Source organism: Equus asinus, chromosome 25, assembly GCF_041296235.1.
Source record: "Equus asinus isolate D_3611 breed Donkey chromosome 25, EquAss-T2T_v2, whole genome shotgun sequence".
In the NCBI taxonomy this organism is placed as follows: Eukaryota; Metazoa; Chordata; class Mammalia; order Perissodactyla; family Equidae; genus Equus; species Equus asinus.
Window position 1 is genome coordinate 37,522,700 of NC_091814.1, and position 20,741 is coordinate 37,543,440.

The 20,741-nt window shown below is 33.8% G+C and overlaps 1 protein-coding gene across 2 annotated transcripts in view; it reads left to right on the forward strand.

Moving 5' to 3' along the window:
* TPR (translocated promoter region, nuclear basket protein) overlaps window positions 1–20,741 on the forward strand; it is a 55,626-nt gene that overhangs the window by 17,849 nt on the left and 17,036 nt on the right. For both annotated transcript variants that reach the window (XM_070497714.1, XM_014868633.3), the window contains exons 19-39: window positions 359–521; window positions 1,430–1,564; window positions 2,069–2,209; window positions 3,174–3,339; window positions 4,561–4,727; window positions 6,240–6,392; window positions 6,811–6,927; window positions 8,065–8,268; window positions 8,387–8,571; window positions 9,150–9,297; window positions 11,154–11,291; window positions 11,394–11,525; window positions 12,465–12,595; window positions 13,796–14,006; window positions 14,879–15,022; window positions 15,389–15,587; window positions 16,571–16,776; window positions 16,986–17,047; window positions 17,738–17,946; window positions 19,027–19,299; window positions 19,966–20,114. In XM_070497714.1, the coding sequence (XP_070353815.1) occupies window positions 359–521; window positions 1,430–1,564; window positions 2,069–2,209; window positions 3,174–3,339; window positions 4,561–4,727; window positions 6,240–6,392; window positions 6,811–6,927; window positions 8,065–8,268; window positions 8,387–8,571; window positions 9,150–9,297; window positions 11,154–11,291; window positions 11,394–11,525; window positions 12,465–12,595; window positions 13,796–14,006; window positions 14,879–15,022; window positions 15,389–15,587; window positions 16,571–16,776; window positions 16,986–17,047; window positions 17,738–17,946; window positions 19,027–19,299; window positions 19,966–20,114 (3,433 nt within the window). The remainder of the gene's footprint in view (window positions 1–358; window positions 522–1,429; window positions 1,565–2,068; window positions 2,210–3,173; window positions 3,340–4,560; window positions 4,728–6,239; window positions 6,393–6,810; window positions 6,928–8,064; window positions 8,269–8,386; window positions 8,572–9,149; window positions 9,298–11,153; window positions 11,292–11,393; window positions 11,526–12,464; window positions 12,596–13,795; window positions 14,007–14,878; window positions 15,023–15,388; window positions 15,588–16,570; window positions 16,777–16,985; window positions 17,048–17,737; window positions 17,947–19,026; window positions 19,300–19,965; window positions 20,115–20,741) is intronic.

Consider the following 20,741-nt stretch of genomic DNA (forward strand, 5'->3'; position numbering starts at 1 on the left):
ATTGACAAAAATCCGTCACTAACCATACATAAATATCTTAAATTGCATACTACTGGATTGTGGTGCGCGTCTGGTATATCATCGTGTATTGGCATTATTTTGAATATGACTAAAATTCTTGGAAATGAATAAGATTAAGAAGTTAATTCAACGTGAAATACTAAGTTTATTTAGAATTTTAATTTAACTGCTAAATTTGGAGTTTAGAGCAAAGAATGGAGGTTTTACGTTATTTCATAAGCCACCTTTTTGATGTTGTTAATCATGTAACTAATAATTAAGCTGTTATGAAATTCTTTAAGGAACTAAGCTATATAGTATTTCAGTTGCTTATCAAATTGTTTTTCTTTCATGTAAGTTATGAAATGTTACAAGATAATGTTGAAGGATATCGTCGAGAAATAACATCCCTACATGAGAGAAACCAGAAACTCACTGCAACAACTCAAAAGCAGGAGCAGATCATAAATACGATGACACAAGATTTGAGAGGAGCAAGTGAAAAGCTAGCTGTTGCAGAAGTGAGATCAATTTCCCTCATCTGACTTGCATTATCAGTTGCATTTGACATTTGTTTTTTAGTTATTACTTTGATTTCACTGATTGGTATGACAGATATTTGAGCAGTTATAGTGTTTTGCTTTTTTATAAAGTTTTATCTCAGGTTTGTGATCATTACTTGTGAACTAGGTGCAGTTGTCCCCCATTTTAACTATTGAGAAAAAGACTCAAAAGCTGAGTAATTTGCCTGAGTAATTTTGGGGCAGTCACAAGAGATGGGTTGGTCGGGACTTAACCCTAGGTTTTCTAATTATCTTGGCTGTATTTCCTTTTTATTTTGCTCCCACTTCTTTGTGGGGAATGGAGAACAGCACTTTTTTAAACTGGTAGAGTAAGTTTTATGGATAGTTTATGACTCATTTTGTAAATATGAATACTTTGAGGATACTGATTTTCAAACACCCTCCCAGATCTCCTGAGACTCAGAGTGTACTCTTCAAGAAGAAAAAAGTTTAAATAGATGAGTCAGCACTCTCAAATAGATACCTAGAAACCATGCTTGGATTTTAATTTACATAACTTAATAGTATACAGGTATGAGTATAGTATAATTTTGCAATTTTGTTTCTTTTACTCTGACATTTTAGATCTTTTTGTTGCTTGTTTTTAAAGTCTGATTTGTTAGGGCAGAGAAATCGTAAGTATTTGTAATAATTGCAAGATTGTTTCCTTTGATCTGTTGGTGTTCTCAGTAGATTTTCCTTCATATTTCAACACATGAAACTCTTCCTTATATAATGAAGAGATAGTCTCTAACTAGCATTAAGAAATACGTAGTAATGAAGGTCAGTTTAATTTTATAATTGTATTATGACATTTGACACATTGTTTTTCAGCATTTTTTCTTTTACTTGTTATTTGCCTCAAGGTAAGAGCGGATAATTTGAAAAAGGAAAAGGAAATGCTTAAATTGTCAGAAGTCCGTCTTTCTCAACAGAGAGAATCTTTGTTAGCTGAACAAAGAGGGCAAAATTTGCTGCTAACTAATCTGCAAACAATTCAGGTACCAAATGAAAAAGCACATGTAGAAAAAAATTTTTAAAGTTAAATAGTTTTAATTGTATCTGCTCAGTTTTCTTAATTAGAAAATTTATCTGTCCCTTTTGTTATGGATTATGATGATCATTGAATTTTGAGGTTTATTAAGATATGTCAGTATTCTAAATAAAACACTGAAAAAGAACTGATTGAAACCATGCAATTGGCAGTTTTGATCCTCAGATCTATATTTACAGGGTCCTGTGCAGTTTACTTGTTTACAAGATTAAATTTTGGGTTTTTATTTTTTCTTTTAAAACTGCAGGAAATCTGAATGACTATTGTAATATGGTTCCCCCCCTATTAAATAGATGTCTTAATATGAAAAATGTCAAAATGCTTTCTTGATACTCAATCTTAACTTCTTCATGTAGAAATGAGTTGTAATCCCCTGTAGCTTTTAATTTTCTTTGTATTGCTTTTTTGACTTTTTTCCTTAAAATGACGCAAAATCTTTTCTTTACCTTAGGGGATATTAGAGCGATCTGAAACAGAAACCAAACAAAGGCTAAGTAACCAGATTGAAAAACTGGAAAATGAAATATCTCATCTAAAGAAGAAGTTGGAAAATGAGGTGGAACAGAGGCACACACTTACTAGAAATCTAGATGTGAGTTTATCAGTGTTCTGGATTTCTGTAGATTATTTATGTTCAAAACTTAAGCTGGCCTGTGGACACACTGCCGTCTCCTGGTCAACAATGGGTCTGAAAAGACTTCTTACAAATTTAGGTTTTTCTCCCCTCTTTATATATACCTAGTAATTTTTGATTGGGTGCCATACATTGAGTTGTATCCTGTTGGGTACTGGATATTTTTGTATTCCTATAAGTCTTGAGCTTTATTCTGGGATGCAGTAAATTTAACTGAAAATGGTTTGATTCACTTGAGTATTGCTTTTTTTGACTTATTAGGCAGGCCCAAAGCAGTGCTCATCTAGAAGTAATTATTCCCCACTACTGAGGCAAGACCTTTCCTGATTACTAGTCCCAGTGTCCAATGAATTAGGAGTTTTTTCAGTCTGGCTGCTGGAAACAGGCTTCTTCTTGCCTTTTGGTGAGCACCAGACACTTCACTCCAGTGTCTTCAGATGATTCTTTGCTCTGTCTAGAGTAATTTCACATGCATGCACTGGTCATTGTTTTTCTGAATACTCAAAAGGGATCTTCTGCAAATCTCCAGAATCCTCTGTCTGTGGAGCTCTCTTCTCTCTGATAGTCTGCCTAATGAATTCAAGCTAATTTAGTCTTGTACTCTCAGTTCTGTGTTCTCAATTCAGGGAGTCTGCTGGCCTCTGTCTCATTTCCCTTTCCCTATCCCATAGCCTGGACAGTCTTAGGTCAGTAAACCAGGGAAATTGTAGGGCTCGCCTTCTTGGTTTTCTATCTCAGGTGTCACAGTTGTTTCATATGTTTTGTCTGGGTTTTGTCTCTTGTTTCAGACGGGAAGGTAAATCTGCTTTCTGTTACCCTGTCTTGGCCAGAGCTTTAAAGTTCTCTAGAAAAATAACTTGAACCTCTAGCTTAAGAACCTAAAAGATAGTGTTTGTAGGGTTAATGTATTTTTTTTAAATAGGTTCAACTGTTAGATACAAAGAGACAACTGGACACTGAGACAAATCTTCATCTTAACACAAAAGAACTGTTAAAAAATGCTCAAAAGGAAATTGCTACATTGAAACAGCACCTCAGTAATATGGAAGTACAGCTTGCTTCTCAGTCCTCACAGAGATCTGGTAAAGGTAAGTCAATAAGTAGACTGATAATAAAGTACTTCTGTAGGTTTATAACATATCCTGTAAATAAATAGCCTGTTCTTTGTGGATACTAGCAAACCAAAAAAACACTTTTACTCTTCGTATAGAAAAGACCAGTTTTAGGCTTAAATTAATAAACTTGCAGAGTTAGAAGATTCAAAATAGTTCCGCATGGCACCTGACCAAGGTATGTTCTTAGTTTTCCAATTGTTGAAGCCATTTATTGGTACTTTAAAAATGTTTCGTTTGAGGAGGGTTTATATTTGAACTATTAACTCTCCCTTTTAAGGTGAAGTTACTTGTTAAATCTGTAACGATAAGGCTCACTTATAGAAATAATTGATTTGTTTGGTCTCTTTTAGAGCAGTATTCCTAAGTTTTGCTCTTTGATAGTGTTGACGCAAAATAACCAATAACCATTCTATGCATAAGAAAGATGAATTTTACTTGAGCCAAGGTGAGGATTTTAATCCCAGAAGGCCTATTCCGGAAAGAAAGCATTCCGGAGAAGCATGGTTTTCAGCAGTCTTACACTGTTTTAGAACAAAGAACATACATTAAACATGCCCAGGGTACGTATTCCTCAAAGTTTGAAAGAAGTATCCAGTTGAAGATTAGCAGGTCAACATGATTGTGATGTCAGGAAAGAGATTAATGCAGGCATTACCAATAGAATGTTACTAATAGGGTATAGGAGGGGAAGTATGCATTCTTATCTTGAGAGTGCATTCTTTACTTAAATGGTTAAAGCAGATGTACAATGTATGCTTGACAGGCCATAAGTCAGGCTTCTTTAGCTTAAGTCGAATCAGTTTTGAACCTGAATAGTTACCCCATACACCTCAATTTGTGAAAATCTGATGTCAGTAGTTTCAGGTAAAAGATGTGTTTTTAATAAATGAAGAATCCAATCATTTCTTCAAGTAGCTACCTCAGTTTAGTGGAAATATTTTATATTCTCTTTTAAATATCTTTTTTTAATATTTGCAATAGATTTCAAATATTTGATTTTTTTTTTTAAGGAATAACATCCTGACAAAGTACATGTTTTTATTTTAGTGTTCTGCATGGATTGTAATGTACTTTGTAGATAGTTAAGTACTTCTACATTTGAACCTTAACCCTGATTTCACAAACTCTGTGGTAACAATCATCTGTAATATTATTTTAAAATGTTAATTTTAAGAAAGCTGTTAAATCTTTTAGGTCAGCCTAACAGCAAAGAAGATGTGGATGATCTTCTGAGTCAGCTAAGGCAGACAGAAGAGCAGGTGAATGATTTAAAGGAGAGACTCAAAACAAGTACTAGTAATGTGGAACAGTATCGAGCAATGGTTACTAGTTTAGAAGAATCCCTCAACAAGGAAAAACAGGTATATACAATTTTGAATTCAATTTGAATGTGCTTATTAACTTTTTTAATTAGCAGCCTGCTACATTTAAGTCACTACTATATGGTAAGTAGGAGTTGGACTGACATCATGCTTACTCTTAAAAGTGCTTGAGACTAAGCCAGATAAAGCAAAGCAAAGAAAACACACAAAATTCACGAAACAAGAGAGAGTGTAATTGCTGTAGGAAAGGTACAGATCCAATATTAATATAAGTGGAAGGTAGGTGAGGTTATTTGTCTCCTGAGTATGCATGACTTCACAAGAGATCACATTTGTGCACAGTCTTGAAAGAAAGTATCATGGGGGGCCGGCCCTGTGGCCGAGCAGTTAAGTTCATGCACTCCGCGGCCCAAGGTTTCGCCGGTTCGGATCCTGGGTGCGGATATGGCACTGCTCATCAGGCCACGCTGAGTTGGTGTCCCACATAGCACAACCAGAGGCACTCACAACTAGAATATACAACTATGTACCAGGGGGCTTTGGGGAGAAGAAGAAGAAAAAAGAAGATTGGCAACAGATGTTAGCTCAGGTACCAATCTTAAAAAAAAAAAGTATCATTTGGATAGTCAAAGATAGAAGGATGATTATTCCATGTAGTAGGAGTTCACAGCCAAGATAGAAAGACTTCAGATGATAACACTTTGGCTAGTGTGCTGAATTTGTGAAGTAAAATAGTGAGGAATATGATTACAAATGTAGTAGAGAACCAAATGTGAAAGGTTTTGAGTGTCAAATTATATTTTGTAAGATTATTAAAAACCGTTGATTTTTTTTTGTTTCCCGATATGTCATAGCCAATATTTGTTTTAATTAAAAAGATTAATGCAGTATATTGGGGGATATAAATTTGTTTTGGAGGGTATAGCAGTAGTCCACAGCCACAGTTTTAAAAGATCCTTTTGTGGTTGGCATCATGGAAATCCAAATATGTGTGTTGGGGGGAACCACTCAGTGGTAGAATGGACAGATTTGGTAAGTGGATATGAGGAATGAGGAAGAAATGAGAATTGGAAATTTCACTTCAAAAGAGAAAAATGGCCAGTAGCCAAATTGAGAGGTAAATTATGCTTGTAGTTTCAAAGGGTGTTGGGGTTTTTTTTGGTTTTTTTTTAAAGATTTTAATTTTCCTTTTTCTCCCAAAGCCCCCTGGTACATAGTTGTATATTTTTAGTTGTGGGTCCTTCTAGTTGTGGCATGTGTGGTGCCGCCTCAGCATAGCTTGATGAGTGGTGTCATGTCTGCGCCCAGGATCTGAACCAGTGAAACCCTGGGCCGCCGAAGTGGAGCTCAAGAACTTAACCACTTGGCCACTGGGCAAGCCCCTCAAAGGGTGTTTTTGAACTCTTTACTCAGCATTTGATGTTTTTTTTTTTTTAAATACAAGGCAAACATTAATTTTAGTACTTTTCAAACTTAGTTTAGATTTAGAGAAAGTAGTTGTGTAATTTTAAATGTGTATAATTTTTTTATCCTGTTTGGGTGATGGTGAAGGTGACAGAAGAAGTACGTAAGAATATTGAAGTTCGTTTAAAAGAGTCAGCTGAGTTTCAGACACAGTTGGAAAAGAAGTTGATGGAAGTAGAGAAGGAAAAACAGGAACTTCAGGATGATAAGAGAAAAGCCATAGAGAGCATGGAACAACAGGTAAAGTAGGTTACTATATATCAGTCTTTTTTTCTTTGTGTGAGGATTTAAATTGTTTAACTAGCTCACTAGTTACAGTTCTGTTCATCTAAACAGATACTGATTGAACATATACTCAACAATTTTAGTTTTGCTTTACTTTGCTGTGTACATCTGTACATGTTTCATTTTTATATTTTATACTGCTTTATGGTAATAGGTATCAGTGCTACTTTTTAGAAGCTTCTGCCTGAGAATTGACTTTCGCAAATATTAGTAGCGAGTAAATATAGACCTGCAAAATTTACACAGTAGATTTAATCAGGTTATAATTATGTTAAATTTACTCTTTGACCTAATTGGAGTTTTAAAATTTATCTTCAGTATTTTTAAAGTAAGTTTGCAGTTCACTCCTTTTTATCTTGTTCTTCTGATTTAGTTATCTGAGTTAAAGAAAACACTTACTAATGTTCAGAGTGAAGTACAGGAAGCTCTTCAGAGAGCAAGCACAGCTTTGAGTAACGAGCAGCAAGCCAGACGTGACTGTCAGGAACAGGTAAGTGTTGCTCTTAGAACCAGTTACTGAGAAATGAGCTTTGGTCCTAGAGAACAGTTCCCAGGGTGTGTTAATGTGTTTTGGGGGATTGGTGAACCTTACAGAAATGCAAGGGTATTTCCACTCTTGCGGAACTTGGATTCAGATCAGTTGAAAGTATTGATGAAGGCTGAAAGTAGATAGTGCGGTATCCCTTAACAAAGCAATCTTGACAAGTGGGAAGAAAGATAAAAATAGGAGTAGGGATTAAATGTGTACTTGCTTTCATTTGCAAACATTCTTTTACTATTGCAGTCCTTCACTAGTTCTGGTTGTAAGAATGTATTATAGACAAGATAGTCAGAGATACCTTCCTCAGCAAAACAAGGACCTCTTGAAAACATTTTTAATGCGTTACTAAGCTTACATAGATTTCTATATGTCACCTTTTATAAAGTTTTAAAAATACAAAACCACATTATTTAAGTATATATATACACAGACGCACATATGCATATATGATAAAGCTTTTCAAAATTTTTTATGAACAATGGTAAAACACAATTCAGGAGAATAGGGCTTATTGAAGTAGAGTGGGAAAGGAGTACATGTAAGAATATTGGTAATGCTCTCAATTTTTAAATTGGGTAGTATATTAATAACCATTTGGTTACTATTCTTTGTTATACGTAACATATGTACCAAGATTGCTTTTAAAATGGAATACAGAGAAAAATGCTTCAAAGATAAATTAGACAAAAATGAATTTTTTTGGTTTATTGCCATACAGCATAACATTGGAAATTAAAATCAAAGAATGTATCCATAATTTAATATTCAAATAAATTATTTTCGTTTCCCTTTGTTCACTTTAAGTGTGTATATGCATGTATTTTGCATAATTGAGTTATATTTAGCGTTTATTTCACCAAGTCTTCTAAATTGCTACAAAGTCTTCATAAGTTTTATTTTGAACAGTTCTTTAGTATTTCATTAAATAGCTATAACGTAACTTTTAATTATTCTCCTATTTTGGTGCGTTTAGATTGTCTTCACTTTTGTTATTTTAAGTATTGCAACCTGCATCTTTTCAAAAAGTGCTGGCTACCTTTATGGATTTTTAATCTTTTGGGTCACTGGGGAAATAATTTATTACAGGCTAAAATAGCTGTGGAAGCTCAGAATAAGTATGAGAGAGAATTGATGCTACATGCTGCTGATGTTGAAGCTCTACAAGCCGCCAAGGAACAGGTTTCCAAAATGGCATCAGTCCGTCAGCATTTAGAAGAAACAACCCAGAAAGCAGAATCACAGTTGTTGGAGTGTAAAGCATCTTGGGAGGAAAGAGAGAGAATGTTAAAGGTATTATTGTATGTCATGATAGAATGTTCTGGAGAGCTGAAAGGTTTGGTTTGGGTTTTCCTTTTTTTTTTAATGTACATAAGAAAAACTGCTATTACGATAGACTCTTGGCTTACAGGATGAAGTTTCCAAGTGTGTGTCTCGCTGTGAAGATCTAGAAAAACAAAACAGATTACTTCATGATCAGATTGAAAAATTAAGTGACAAAGTCGTTGCCTCTATGAAGGAGGGTGTGCAAGGTCCCTTGAATATCTCTCTCAGTGAAGAAGGAAAATCCCAAGAACAAATTTTAGAAATTCTCAGGTAATTCCAACATGTTGTTAATGCTTTATTTCTTTGACATAACACCAACTGTGAAATGAAACTGTAAATAAATTAGAGAAGTAGGAATTATATGCTATTTAAATATAAAGCTCATTTCATCTCTGAGTGGCCAAAAAACCCACTACCACCGAATTAGTGGTCGCTTTTGACATTTGGACATATGCCAATTTAAATAAATGACTTTAAGCTGAATCTGATAGAACTTAGTGGCTTCTTTGAAAAACTAAATGCCTTTCAGATCGTTTTAAGGATACACATTTCTAAAGCCACTCTCTATAGTAAAACTATATCGCCCATTATTTACTGATGAAAACATTAAAAATAGTTAAGAGACCCACAACTAAGATATACAGCTATGTACTTGGGGGATTTGGGGAGAAAAAGCAGAAAAAAAAGATTGGCAACAGTTGTTAGCTCACATGCCAATCTTTAAAAAAAAAAATTTTAAAGTAAAATAGTTACTAAGTTAATGGTTTTGTCATCTTAAAAATTATCCAAGTTTTGAAATGTTATGTTGTTGGCGTTTTTTTATTCAAATAAAATCTTATATATTCTAGATTTATACGACGAGAAAAAGAAATTGCTGAAACTAGGTTTGAGGTGGCTCAGGTTGAGAGTCTGCGTTATCGACAAAGGGTTGAACTTTTAGAAAGAGAGCTGCAGGAACTGCAGGATAGTCTAAATGTGGAAAGGGAGAAAGTCCAGGTATGTATCCTAAGCTTTAAGAAAGGTGTTAAATCCTGAGAACAGCTCATTTCAGTTTTAATAACCTAAAATTTAACTTGAAATAAGAATTCTTCCTAAATTCATAAATTCGTTAAACATTAGTAAACACTGATACAGTATAGTGGTGAGAGACTAGTGGTAACCAGGCTGCCTGGTTTCAAATTTTAGCTTCATACCATTAGAGTATGCCTTGGGTGTGGTGTTTAACTTCCCTGCTCTTAAATTTCCTCATCTGTAATATTGGGAGGATGATAATGATAATAAAGAGTTAGATTAAGTGAGTTAGTGCACATGAAGCATTTAAAATCATGTTTGGTGAATAGTGAGTGTTTCATACATTTCACTTATCTTATTATTATAGTTATCATATATCCATTTGGATAGCCATTCCAGGATAAAATGGTAGATTGAAACTGCTACAAAATACTTCTTCCTCAGCAAGGGAGCCAAAAATAGTCAAAACTGTCATTCAAAGTAAGGAAAAGAAGATGGGAGAATAGGTGGTCGAAGCACAAGTGTGGCTCCTTAACCCACACTACCACCCAAAAGCTTAATATTTCAGGAACTCATTCTGAGGAGATATAGTAAAATAACCCCACATCTGGAAGGAAGGAAATTAAGACCTTGAATTATTTATCTTCTTTTAACGAATAGGTAGTTAGAATAACTGCTAGAGAAAAACCATTGAAATAGCAGAAAGTGAATAATTAGATTTCTGGGTTATATTTTCAGACAGAAAAGTTCCAGAATTACATCTTGTTGAGAAAACAATCCAAATTCAAATATGTCTCATCAAGGAAATAAACAGACCCTCCAGTTTAGTAGAGTTAACACGTGAAGGAAAAAAGGGCAGAATCAGGGTTTCTAACAGAGATTGTGTATTCTCTCAGTCTCTTCGGCTTCCTTTGCTGTTCCTTTGGACAATAGAAAGGCAAACAATACTAGAAAATGCCCAGCCCAAAGACAAGTTCAGAGGAGAAAAACCAAGTCTTGCATACAAAGACAGTCAAGAAGTAACACACATTATATCAAAAATGGTAGAATGTCTACCCAAGCATGAACAGTGTAGCGTGGCAGCAATGAGCAATTGCTTTAAAAATGATGAGGGAATAACGTAACGTGCAAAAGATAGATAATTACACCCAGTGAGAAAAGAAAAAATGTTTTTCATAATAGAACAAATATTCAGTAAAATTGCTCAAAACCGAAGTGATGAAACAACTGAAATAAATGAAAAAGAATTTCTGAAGAAGGGAGTAAAAGGACCAAAATAACATCGTTTTAGAACTGTTAATAAATTCAGTTCAGCAAGGAAAAAGATACAGAAAAATAGAAATGTGGATTGATGTTTTTACCTCAAGTTAATAATGAATATCTGTTGGTGGGATTTGTAGTATCTTTTTACTTTCATCTTTCTAATTTCTTTGATTTGTTTAAACTCTTTGTAATTAGCATGCATCACGGAAAAATAAACACGTAAAACTTTCAAAAATTTCAGTTTTAAAAGTTGACATTTAGGGGCCAGCCTGGTGGTATAGTGGTTAAGTTTGTGCGCTCCGCCTAGGCAGCCCCATGGTTCACCAGTTTGGATCCCTGGCATGAATGTACATACCACTCATCAAGCCATGCTGTGGCGGTGTCCCACATGCAAAATAGAGAAAGATTGGCACAGATGTTGACTCGGCCAATCTTCCTCATCACCACCCCCACACCCCCTAAAAAAAGCTGACATTTAAATCCTTTGACTTTTTATAGGGAAGATTAGGACTGGTAGGAAAAAATAAGTTTTCACCTATTGTTAGATGCTTGTGTATATACGTCTTTAAAATCTTTAGGTAACTGCGAAAACAATGGCCCAGCATGAAGAACTGATGAAGAAAACTGAAACAATGAACATAGTTATGGAGACCAATAAGATGCTAAGAGAAGAAAAGGAGAGGCTAGAACAGGATCTACAGCAGATGCAAGCAAAGGTTTGTAACTTAGTCATCAAGAGTAGAGGCATGTTATTTTTAATAATATTATAAATGAATTTTTACATCAGGTGTTAAAAAAAATACTGGCACTATTTTTAGGTGAGGAAACTGGAGTTAGATATTTTACCCTTACAAGAAGCCAATGCTGAGCTGAGTGAAAAAAGCGGTATGTTACAAGCAGAGAAGAAGTTACTAGAAGAAGATGTCAAACGCTGGAAAGCACGTAACCAGGTAAGTGCAATTAAACCCATTCCAAAACAGAGAAACATGTTGATTTTAAGTAGAATAAAATTTAAAGGGATAAAAATATTTGAAGAACTAGCGAAAATTATTGTGTTTATCAGTGAAAGTCTGATATGTTACATGTACGTATGTAACAGACATTAAACTTACAGCTCAATTTTTGAAATTTTGGTTACATTTTTAGTATTTTTTAACAACAGCTAATTTATTTCCTTTAATTCCAAATTTAGTCTTTCACTTTATCTTTAAAATACTTTTGTACATAAAAAAATGGATTTATATACTTTATTGAAACGCTTTAAGACAACTTGTTCACTCTAACCTTTTTGGTGGGACAAAACAATATAGCGTACTATGGTTAGAAATTCCAGCTCTGTATTCACACAAAAGGTTGGAAATCTGCCTTGCCATGAACTAGTTGATTTGTGAGTTTCTTAATCTTTCTGAGCCAGTTTTCCTCATTTGTAAAATGAAGACATAATACTGCTCTTTATGTTAGAAAAATTAAATAATAAATGTAAAACAGTTCACCCAGCACTGGCACCTAGAAAATGCTCTGGTACGGTAACCATTATTATCTGAACATTTTTTTCCTTGTAAATGTCACTTCAATGAAATTAGGTATTTAATTATTAAAAGCTTCTATATTCTTTGGATCCCTTTATTTGGCTTCATTGTAACTGTTCTGAAATGTTTGTTTGCAACTATAAAAATATAATGAATAGTTAATGACTTTTACTGTATTTACTACTTCCATTTTGGCTAGACTTTTTAGCTAAACAAAGAAATAAAAGATTTGATCTTATCGTGTAGTTTGATGCTTGATAATTATCAAGACACCTCATGTAAACATAATTAGATATTTTGCTATTTTATTATAGCATATTAAGTTTCATAAAACCGTATTATATGTTTTTGTTTTTCTAGCATCTAGTAAGTCAACAGAAAGATCCAGATACAGAAGAATATCGGAAGCTCCTTTCTGAAAAGGAAGTTCATACTAAACGTATTCAACAGTTGACTGAAGAAATTGGGAGACTTAAAGCTGAAATTGCAAGGTATATGGAAGAAGCCTTAAATTGTATACAATACATGAAATCTTAAAGAAGTTTATTTCTGCTCCTTTTATGACTCACTAAGTGCTTCCTGATTTTAGAAAGAATGGAGAATCCTGGAGCCCATACATGTGGCTTTCCCTTTATTACTTTATGGAGCCAAGCAAGCAGTAATTTAGTTTTACACCTTAAATATGAATTATTTCTCTATATTTTAGTACTTTTTTAAAAACTACATAGTTGGTATGAGTCTAAAGGTCAACATATTTATTTTCTAAGCAATCAAAATAACTTCTGCAGGTAGGTTTTTCCTTTATTTTTCTTTTGGTTAGCATATAATCATGAATCTATTTTGGAAGTTTGAAGTTAAAATTTTTTTTAAATGAGCTTATAGGGAAGTGTTGCACTTTTAAAGATAAATTTAGTATTAAAATTAATGTTTCTGGTTTACCTTTTTTGAGCTTTAGTGTCATTTGTCCATGTCACAGCCCCTATTTATGTAAGGTTTGACAGCTTACAAATTTTTGTCAGTTATATTCTCTTACTTTTTCGTAACGGTGTTCTGGCATTTAAGTAGGAGAGGTAACATTACTTAATTTTAAAGATAGGGAAGGTAAGATTCAGAAAAATACCTAGAGTTACAAAGTTAGTAGTTGTCAAACCCGTACTCTTAATTCAGGTCCCCCTATTTCAGGTTCAGGACGTGGTAAAGTACAGAGTTGGCAAACTGTAACCCACAGGCCTGTTTTTGTACAGCCTGTAAACTAAGAATGATTGTTACATTTGTAAAGCATTATAAAAAGGAAGAAGAACATGTGAAAGACTGTATGTGGCCTACAAAGCCTAACATTTTCACTCAACACCCAATAGAGTGGGAAGAGTCTAGAGTTTGCTGTCAGGCAGGTGTGGATTAAAATCTGTGCCTCAAGACTCAATTAGTGAAATTGGTCATGATACTTGACCACTTGTAGTTCAATTTTTCTCATCTCTAAAATGGGCATGTATGCCTCTGTGATAAGCAAATAAGATCTTTCTAAAGGATCACAGATTCTTAAGGAATTATCTTTTGAAGAGTGTGTGTGGTTTTTGTAGGATTTTTAAATGTACTGAAGCAACACAATAAAAATGTAAATTAAAGGATTTTAAAATTCAAAAAAAGTCTCATATATGGTTTTTCTCCTTTGCCCCATTATTTTTGTTTAGATCAAATGCATCTTTGACTAACAACCAGAACTTAATCCAGAGTCTAAAGGAAGATTTAAATAAAGTAAGAACTGAAAAAGAAAGCATCCAGAAGGACTTAGATGCCAAAATAATTGACATCCAAGAAAAAGTCAAAACTATTACTCAAGTCAAGAAAATTGGACGTAGGTACAAGACTCAATATGAAGAACTTAAAGCACAGCAGGATAAGGTATTTTGAAGCCATTTTCTTTTCACGTATATATAATTTTTTGAACTACGCAATTTTGGTCTACACATTTACACACAGTTTTGTGTATATACATTAGGATGACTTATAAACATCTTATTTCTGTATAATTTTGATTCTTGGTTTTTAGATTCTAAACTTGAGTCTCAGCTTATATATGATATCTTTGTTTGGTTTAAGATTAGCTTTTTAATGTGTCCCAAAATGTACTGTGAATTCATAAAGAAATTTTGGTAAATGATAGATATTTTAGTTCAGTTTTTCAGTTTTGAATATTGTCCCTTTTCAAAACTGTGGTCCTGTAACTCACTGCTGATTAAAGTGTATATCAAAAAAATGATAGTTCTTTATAATCAATCAGGTTGTGTTATAGTTTTAAATAAGTAGTCTATGTTAACCACTTATCAAAAAGAATTTTAAAATCCTTGTTATATTTTGAATCTGAATTTTGTTTTTGATTCCCAAAGGTAAAGAACTTGAATATTGACTGACTTAACCTATTTAGCACATTAGATTAGAAAATATGTAAAGAAAAAAATCCGAAATTCTTCTCAGTGTTAACCACTCTAGTATGCTCTTCTTTACTTATGAGTAATTTGTTTTTCTAAACAATTCTGTGTCAACCAACACATCGTCGTTTCAATTAGCTGGTTAATATTCAGTTGTATGGAAAACCCTAACCTATTTAATAACTTGCTTTTGGACATTAAAGTTGTTCCATGGAAAATTCATTTATGAATACTCTTAAAGACAAATTTCTTTGACTAGTTGTGATTGTTTCCTCAGATAAACTTGCAGAAGTGGAATTAGTGAATATGCATATGGAAGTATATTATTCCTATTTGTCATCTTAGGCAATGGAGACCTCAGCTCAGTCTTCTGGCGACCATCAGGAACAGCATGTCTCAGTCCAAGAAATGCAGGAGCTCAAAGAAACCCTTAACCAAGCTGAAACAAAGTCAAAATCACTCGAGAATCAAGTAGAGAATTTACAAAAGGTATGGGTGTGAGAAGAGGGAAAGGTGTATGTCCCTAATTCTTTCCTTGTTGAATACCTAAAGAAATATAGTGGAATATTATTCAGTCATAAAAAAGAATTTAAAAAAATATGTGTGTTAAACACTGACATTTTCTCTTATATGGAAATGTGTATATTTTATATCCTTTTTACTTTGAATGACTGACGTATGTAAATAGTATCTAACCATCTTCAAGTGTCCACTTACTTGGTTTGACCACCATTTTATGTTTATATTTCCATTTCATGTAAATAAGTTAATGTTTTACCTTTTAAATCTGTAGGGCGTACGGTTTTTATTGATTTGATTGAATTACATGGGGAATACTTTGTTTTCCTTTAAAAGACGTTATCTGAAAAAGAGACAGAAGCAAGAAATCTCCAGGAACAGACTGTGCAGCTTCAATCCGAACTTTCACGACTTCGTCAGGATCTTCAAGATAGAACCACGCAGGAGGAGCAGCTCCGACAGCAGATAACTGAAAAGGAAGAAAAAACAAGAAAGGCTATTGTAGCAGCAAAATCAAAAATTGCACATTTAGCTGGTAACTTTCTGTATACTTTAAGGTTTGAACTTGGTGGTGAAAGTTGTTTATTTGATGCAGGCTTAAAATTAAGTGGGAAAGAAAGAAAGTAAATACTATAAAGTGATTCTGTGTGTGTGTGTGGTTTAAATAGTAGGTTTATTTGTGTCTAACACAAAATGAGAGCAATCTGAATTTTCAAGTGATGAGTGTGTCCTTGCTTTATTTAAGAAGTCTTTCTTAATTGTTAACTGGATAGGGAATACTGCTATCCTTCTGCTTTAGTGTGTGACTGTTATTACCTTCTGATGGAGATCCTTTGGGTCCACAGTGTTCGGTCTAGAGGCCGTCTATAAACTTAGATGGCATTGGATCTTACCTGCTCAGTGATTTTTCTGTGCCTCGCTTCACTGAGGGCCCCTCTAGCACTTCAGGGAGAATATCATGTCAGATTTATGAGAAGCCCAGTGCTGCAATGCTCAAGGCCTTACATCTTGCTTGCCAGTCTGCTTAGTAGGTAAATAAAATGCCAAATTAGTTGGGTTTTGTTAGGAACAATATTTTTAATGATCTTAAGATAGTGTCCCAGCAACTTATTTCATAAAAAAAGTTACTTGATTATTTTTGAATATATGCTATAGATTATGTGAAATGAAAATTTGGCAATTCATAATATATCCTTATATTTAGCAGTATATTCAAATGTTTAAGTTAATATAGAAGAGCTGTTGACTACGGTTTATGGTGGATTCTTTATCTTTTTGAGATCTTAGTGTTACATATTTTTATGTTGAGTAAGTGTGTTTTATATTGGAGTAGTAAATTAAATATGGACATATTTAGAACTTTGCTTATTGAGATGTATCGCGTGTCAATTACTGTAGATGTTACAGTTCAGGAATAGAGTCTGATAGTGACCTTTCAGTACCTATGAAGTACGTAAATGTTTTTTAGTTCCAATGTTTGTTTATAATATTAATAGAATCACATGGTTACTTCTTTAGGTGTAAAAGATCAGCTAACTAAAGAAAATGAGGAGCTTAAACAAAGGAATGGAGCCTTAGATCAACAGAAAGATGAATTAGATGTTCGTATGACTGCTCTTAAGTCCCAATATGAAGGTCGAATTAGTCGCTTGGAAAGAGAACTAAGGGAGCATCAAGAGAGACACCTTGAGCAGAGAGATGAGCCTCAAGAACCTACTAACAAGGTGATTAGTTAATTCTGTTTAAGTGATAAGTCATTTTTTCTTTGTACATTTTACTTGAAAGGTGTCTGATGATTTAGGCGCTTTTGTCAGAGTGAATTTTGGCTAAACGATGTATACAGAGAGAAGTAACAAAAGTAAAATATTTTGATGACACTGTTTATTCGACTCTTCCGGAGTTGGCACAATAATCCATAGTTTTCTTTTTGTAGGTCCCAGAACAGCAGAGACAGATCACATTGAAAACAACTCCAGCTTCTGGTGAAAGAGGAATGTGAGTTTTTGTTCCTTTACAGTCTACCATCTCTTTTTCATTTAAAGTTCAGGAAAGATCTAGTAATCTTTGGGGAGAAAACAAATCTATATTTGATTATAAAAAAATATGTACTAAAGAGCTATTTATTTGTGCAAAACTGCGTCGTGTAGTTGCCAAGATTTTTTTCTAGAACTCTTGTTTTCAGCATACTTTCAGTCCTATCAGGTAGAGCTTTGTGACAAAGAAAATGTCTTTCATCTTTTAGTTTGTGATTGACTTCTGAGATAGGCTACTGATTTTCCTTGGTGGTATATGATACAAATATAAGAGGCTGCGTTGAGGCTTGCTTAGGTTTAATGATCAACAGTTGAATATATTCTACATTGTCAGAATACAACACTTCAGAGCATTTCCTGCATAGTTTTTAATGCTTAAATTCAAAACTTCTTCAATGAGAGTTTTGAAATAATTAGCAAAAAATATGAAACTGTACTCACTGTCTTTATTTTTTATCTGCCAAAAGTCTACCCAAAGCAGTGTTTGGAAAAACAGAATTAATAAGGTCAAAGTGCATATTAAAGTCTTACTTGCTGAACACTCACTTCAGAAACATAGGTGCTTTGCTTTTGATAGAGAGTATATACTTTATAAGGAATATTTGTAGTAGTTTTTTGTTAATCGTTATTCTCGCATCTTCCCTTCTATAAGTGCCAGCACATCAGACCCACCAACAGCCAATATCAAGCCAACTCCTGTTGTGTCTACTCCAAGTAAAGTGACCGCTGCGGCTATGGCTGGGAATAAGTCAACACCCAGGGCTAGTATCCGCCCAATGGTTACACCTGCAACAGTTACAAATCCTACTACTACCCCAACAGCTACGGTGATGCCCACTACACAAGTGGAATCACAAGAAGGTACGTCAAACAATACACATCTGATTGAACTAGCTGCTTATTTAGATTTATTATGAGAAGATGACAGTAACTTTAAGAATAAATGAAGCTTCCATCAAAGCTAAAGTCAGACATCATAGTAAAAGTGAGCAGTTAATATTTTCAAGTTAATGCAAGATACTTGTTAATGCAGCAAATTTCCTCCGTTTCTCCTTTGTTTTCAAGCTAAAGAAGGGGGAGATACACCCCAATAAGTATATGACTTGTATTTTCAGGACCAAAATTTTCACTTCTAATGGCTGAGAAAGATGATATGGCATCCATTTTGGAAAAACATACTAAATAACTGGTTCAACCCGAGCATCACTTTTGCAATGAAACTGACCTTTTCATTGCTTTCTCCACTTTGTTCCCATGGCACTTTCTTACTCATTGTAACAATTACAAATGCATTTTATTCAGCTAAATACATGCCTTTTTATTTCACTAGATTGAGTTCCTTGAGAGCAAGTATCTTATTTTTCATTGTTTAATCTCTTTACCCAACCCCAAGACAGATGTTCAGTAGAACTTTACTAAATGCAATTTCCTTAGATTATTCTCTTAACAAATGTTAGAATTCAGTAAATTATTCGTGTTTAGAAGTATATAATATGTGTATATGCTCTGAAAGTACGGAATGTTTTATTTCAGCTATATTCAATAAAATGATTATCAGATACATTACCAATTAAACTTAATGGTCACTTTATATCAATTAAAAACAAAGTGATGCTTAATAAAAACTTATAATTTGACTTTGAGCTTCTTAATTCACTTATTTTATTTGGTCATAATTTAAATAGAATAATATATGCACAAGTAGTTTCAGATATTTATTTAATTCAGCCAACAGTTTACTGCATGCTATCATAACACATAGATGATACAAAAATGCATAATATATTACCTTTACCTTCAGTGTTTTTGTCTAGTGAGTGGCAAGAGATATGTACACAAATAACTGCAGAATGTCACCTATAACAAAGAATAGGGAAGGATAATTCCAGCTTTGCTAAGAACTGAAGACTTAATATATTAAATATTATAATTATTTTTCAGCTATGCAATCAGAAGGGCCTGTGGAACATGTTCCAGTGTTTGGAAGCACAAGTGGATCTGTTCGTTCTACCAGTCCTAACGTCCAACCTTCTATCCCTCAACCCATTTTAACTGTTCAGCAACAAACACAGGCTACGGCTTTTGTGCAACCCACTCAACAGAGTCATCCTCAGATTGAGCCTGCAAATCAAGAGCTATCCCCAAACATAGTAGAAGTGGTTCAGAGTTCGCCAGTTGAGCGGCCTTCCACTTCCACAGCAGTATTTGGCACTGGTAAGATTAACTTTGAAATGAAGTTAGAGTAGACCTGTGCATTTGTAGTTTCAAGTATTCTTTGTCCATACTTGTTTTTTATGAAATATTAGAATGGATTAATATATTCCTGACATTTTATTTCATGTTTGCTACTGACTTCTGTTTTGGGTCACTCTTTTTTGTCATTAAGATCTTTCTTCCCCTCCAGTTATTTTTTGACTGATTTCAAAGGTAGTAAAACCCTTAACATATTATATATAACTTAACACAGGTCCTGAGAACTAAAAGACATCTCAGAGAAGACCATACAAGAATTTTCAAATCTAAACATACAAGTAAATTCTTTTATTCAAGAAGTCCTGGGTTTTATAAACTCTAGAAGGCCCTGTGTAACCTTTGTGAATGGCAAATATATATCAGTATAGTCACAGTGAATCCGATGTATTACTGTAAAAGTTGATTGGCTTTATTAACCAAAGGTTAGGCTGATAGTATAAGCCCATTGATTCAGAGCATAGGTTGCTTTTTGTTTACACATAGATTAGCATTATGTTGATTTATCTAAATAGATGTTTACTATATCTTTCTTTAGTTAAATGACCGAAATGTTTTAAACATTAACTTTGTCTAAATTGAGTTTATCATCATGCTCTAATTCAGAATTTAAATTCTGTAATTTCCAAGTTTCAGCTACCCCAAGTTCTTCTCTGCCAAAACGTACGCGTGAAGAGGAAGAGGATAGCACCATAGAAGCGTCGGACCAGGTCTCTGATGATACAGTGGAAATGCCTCTTCCAAAGAAATTGAAAAGTGTTACGCCTGTTGGAACTGAGGTGTCTAAAAGTCTTTCTGTTTATTTTTACTTCTACCCGTAGAGCTAAGATAATCTTTTAGTTAAAACGTTGTTAGGCGAATGGATCTATGGAGGCCAAAATCCAGAAAACTATCTTGTTGAACTTACTACAGAGTTTCCACTGACAGCCCAGGTATTGTTGCTGTTGCCAACAATGTTTTATGTCCTTTGTATATCTTTAATTGAGTTAGTTCCCATTTCAGTTAAAAAAAAACACAGTTATAAAACATAAATTGAATTCCATTTTAGTTAGGTTTTTTTTTTAATTCAGAGAAGAAGGAAGTTTACAGTCTTGTGGCCATTTTAAACTGTCACCTGCCATCTTTTTCTCAGATTAACTAAAATGTATTCCTTTATTTTCTTTTGTGGAGGATGAACGGTAATGAATTGTTTTACTAACAAACATTGAGACTACTAAATTAATTTCATTAGCACATAATTAATGTTCATAAACCTTATTTTGTATGTACTAAAGAGGGACTGGATTGGTTATATTTTATATATAAATGTAAATAAACATTTCTGATGTACAGCTTTATAAAATTATAGATCTGAGCATTGTTTTATTGAGAACTAGCTGAACATATGATTCTTAATCTAGTAAACT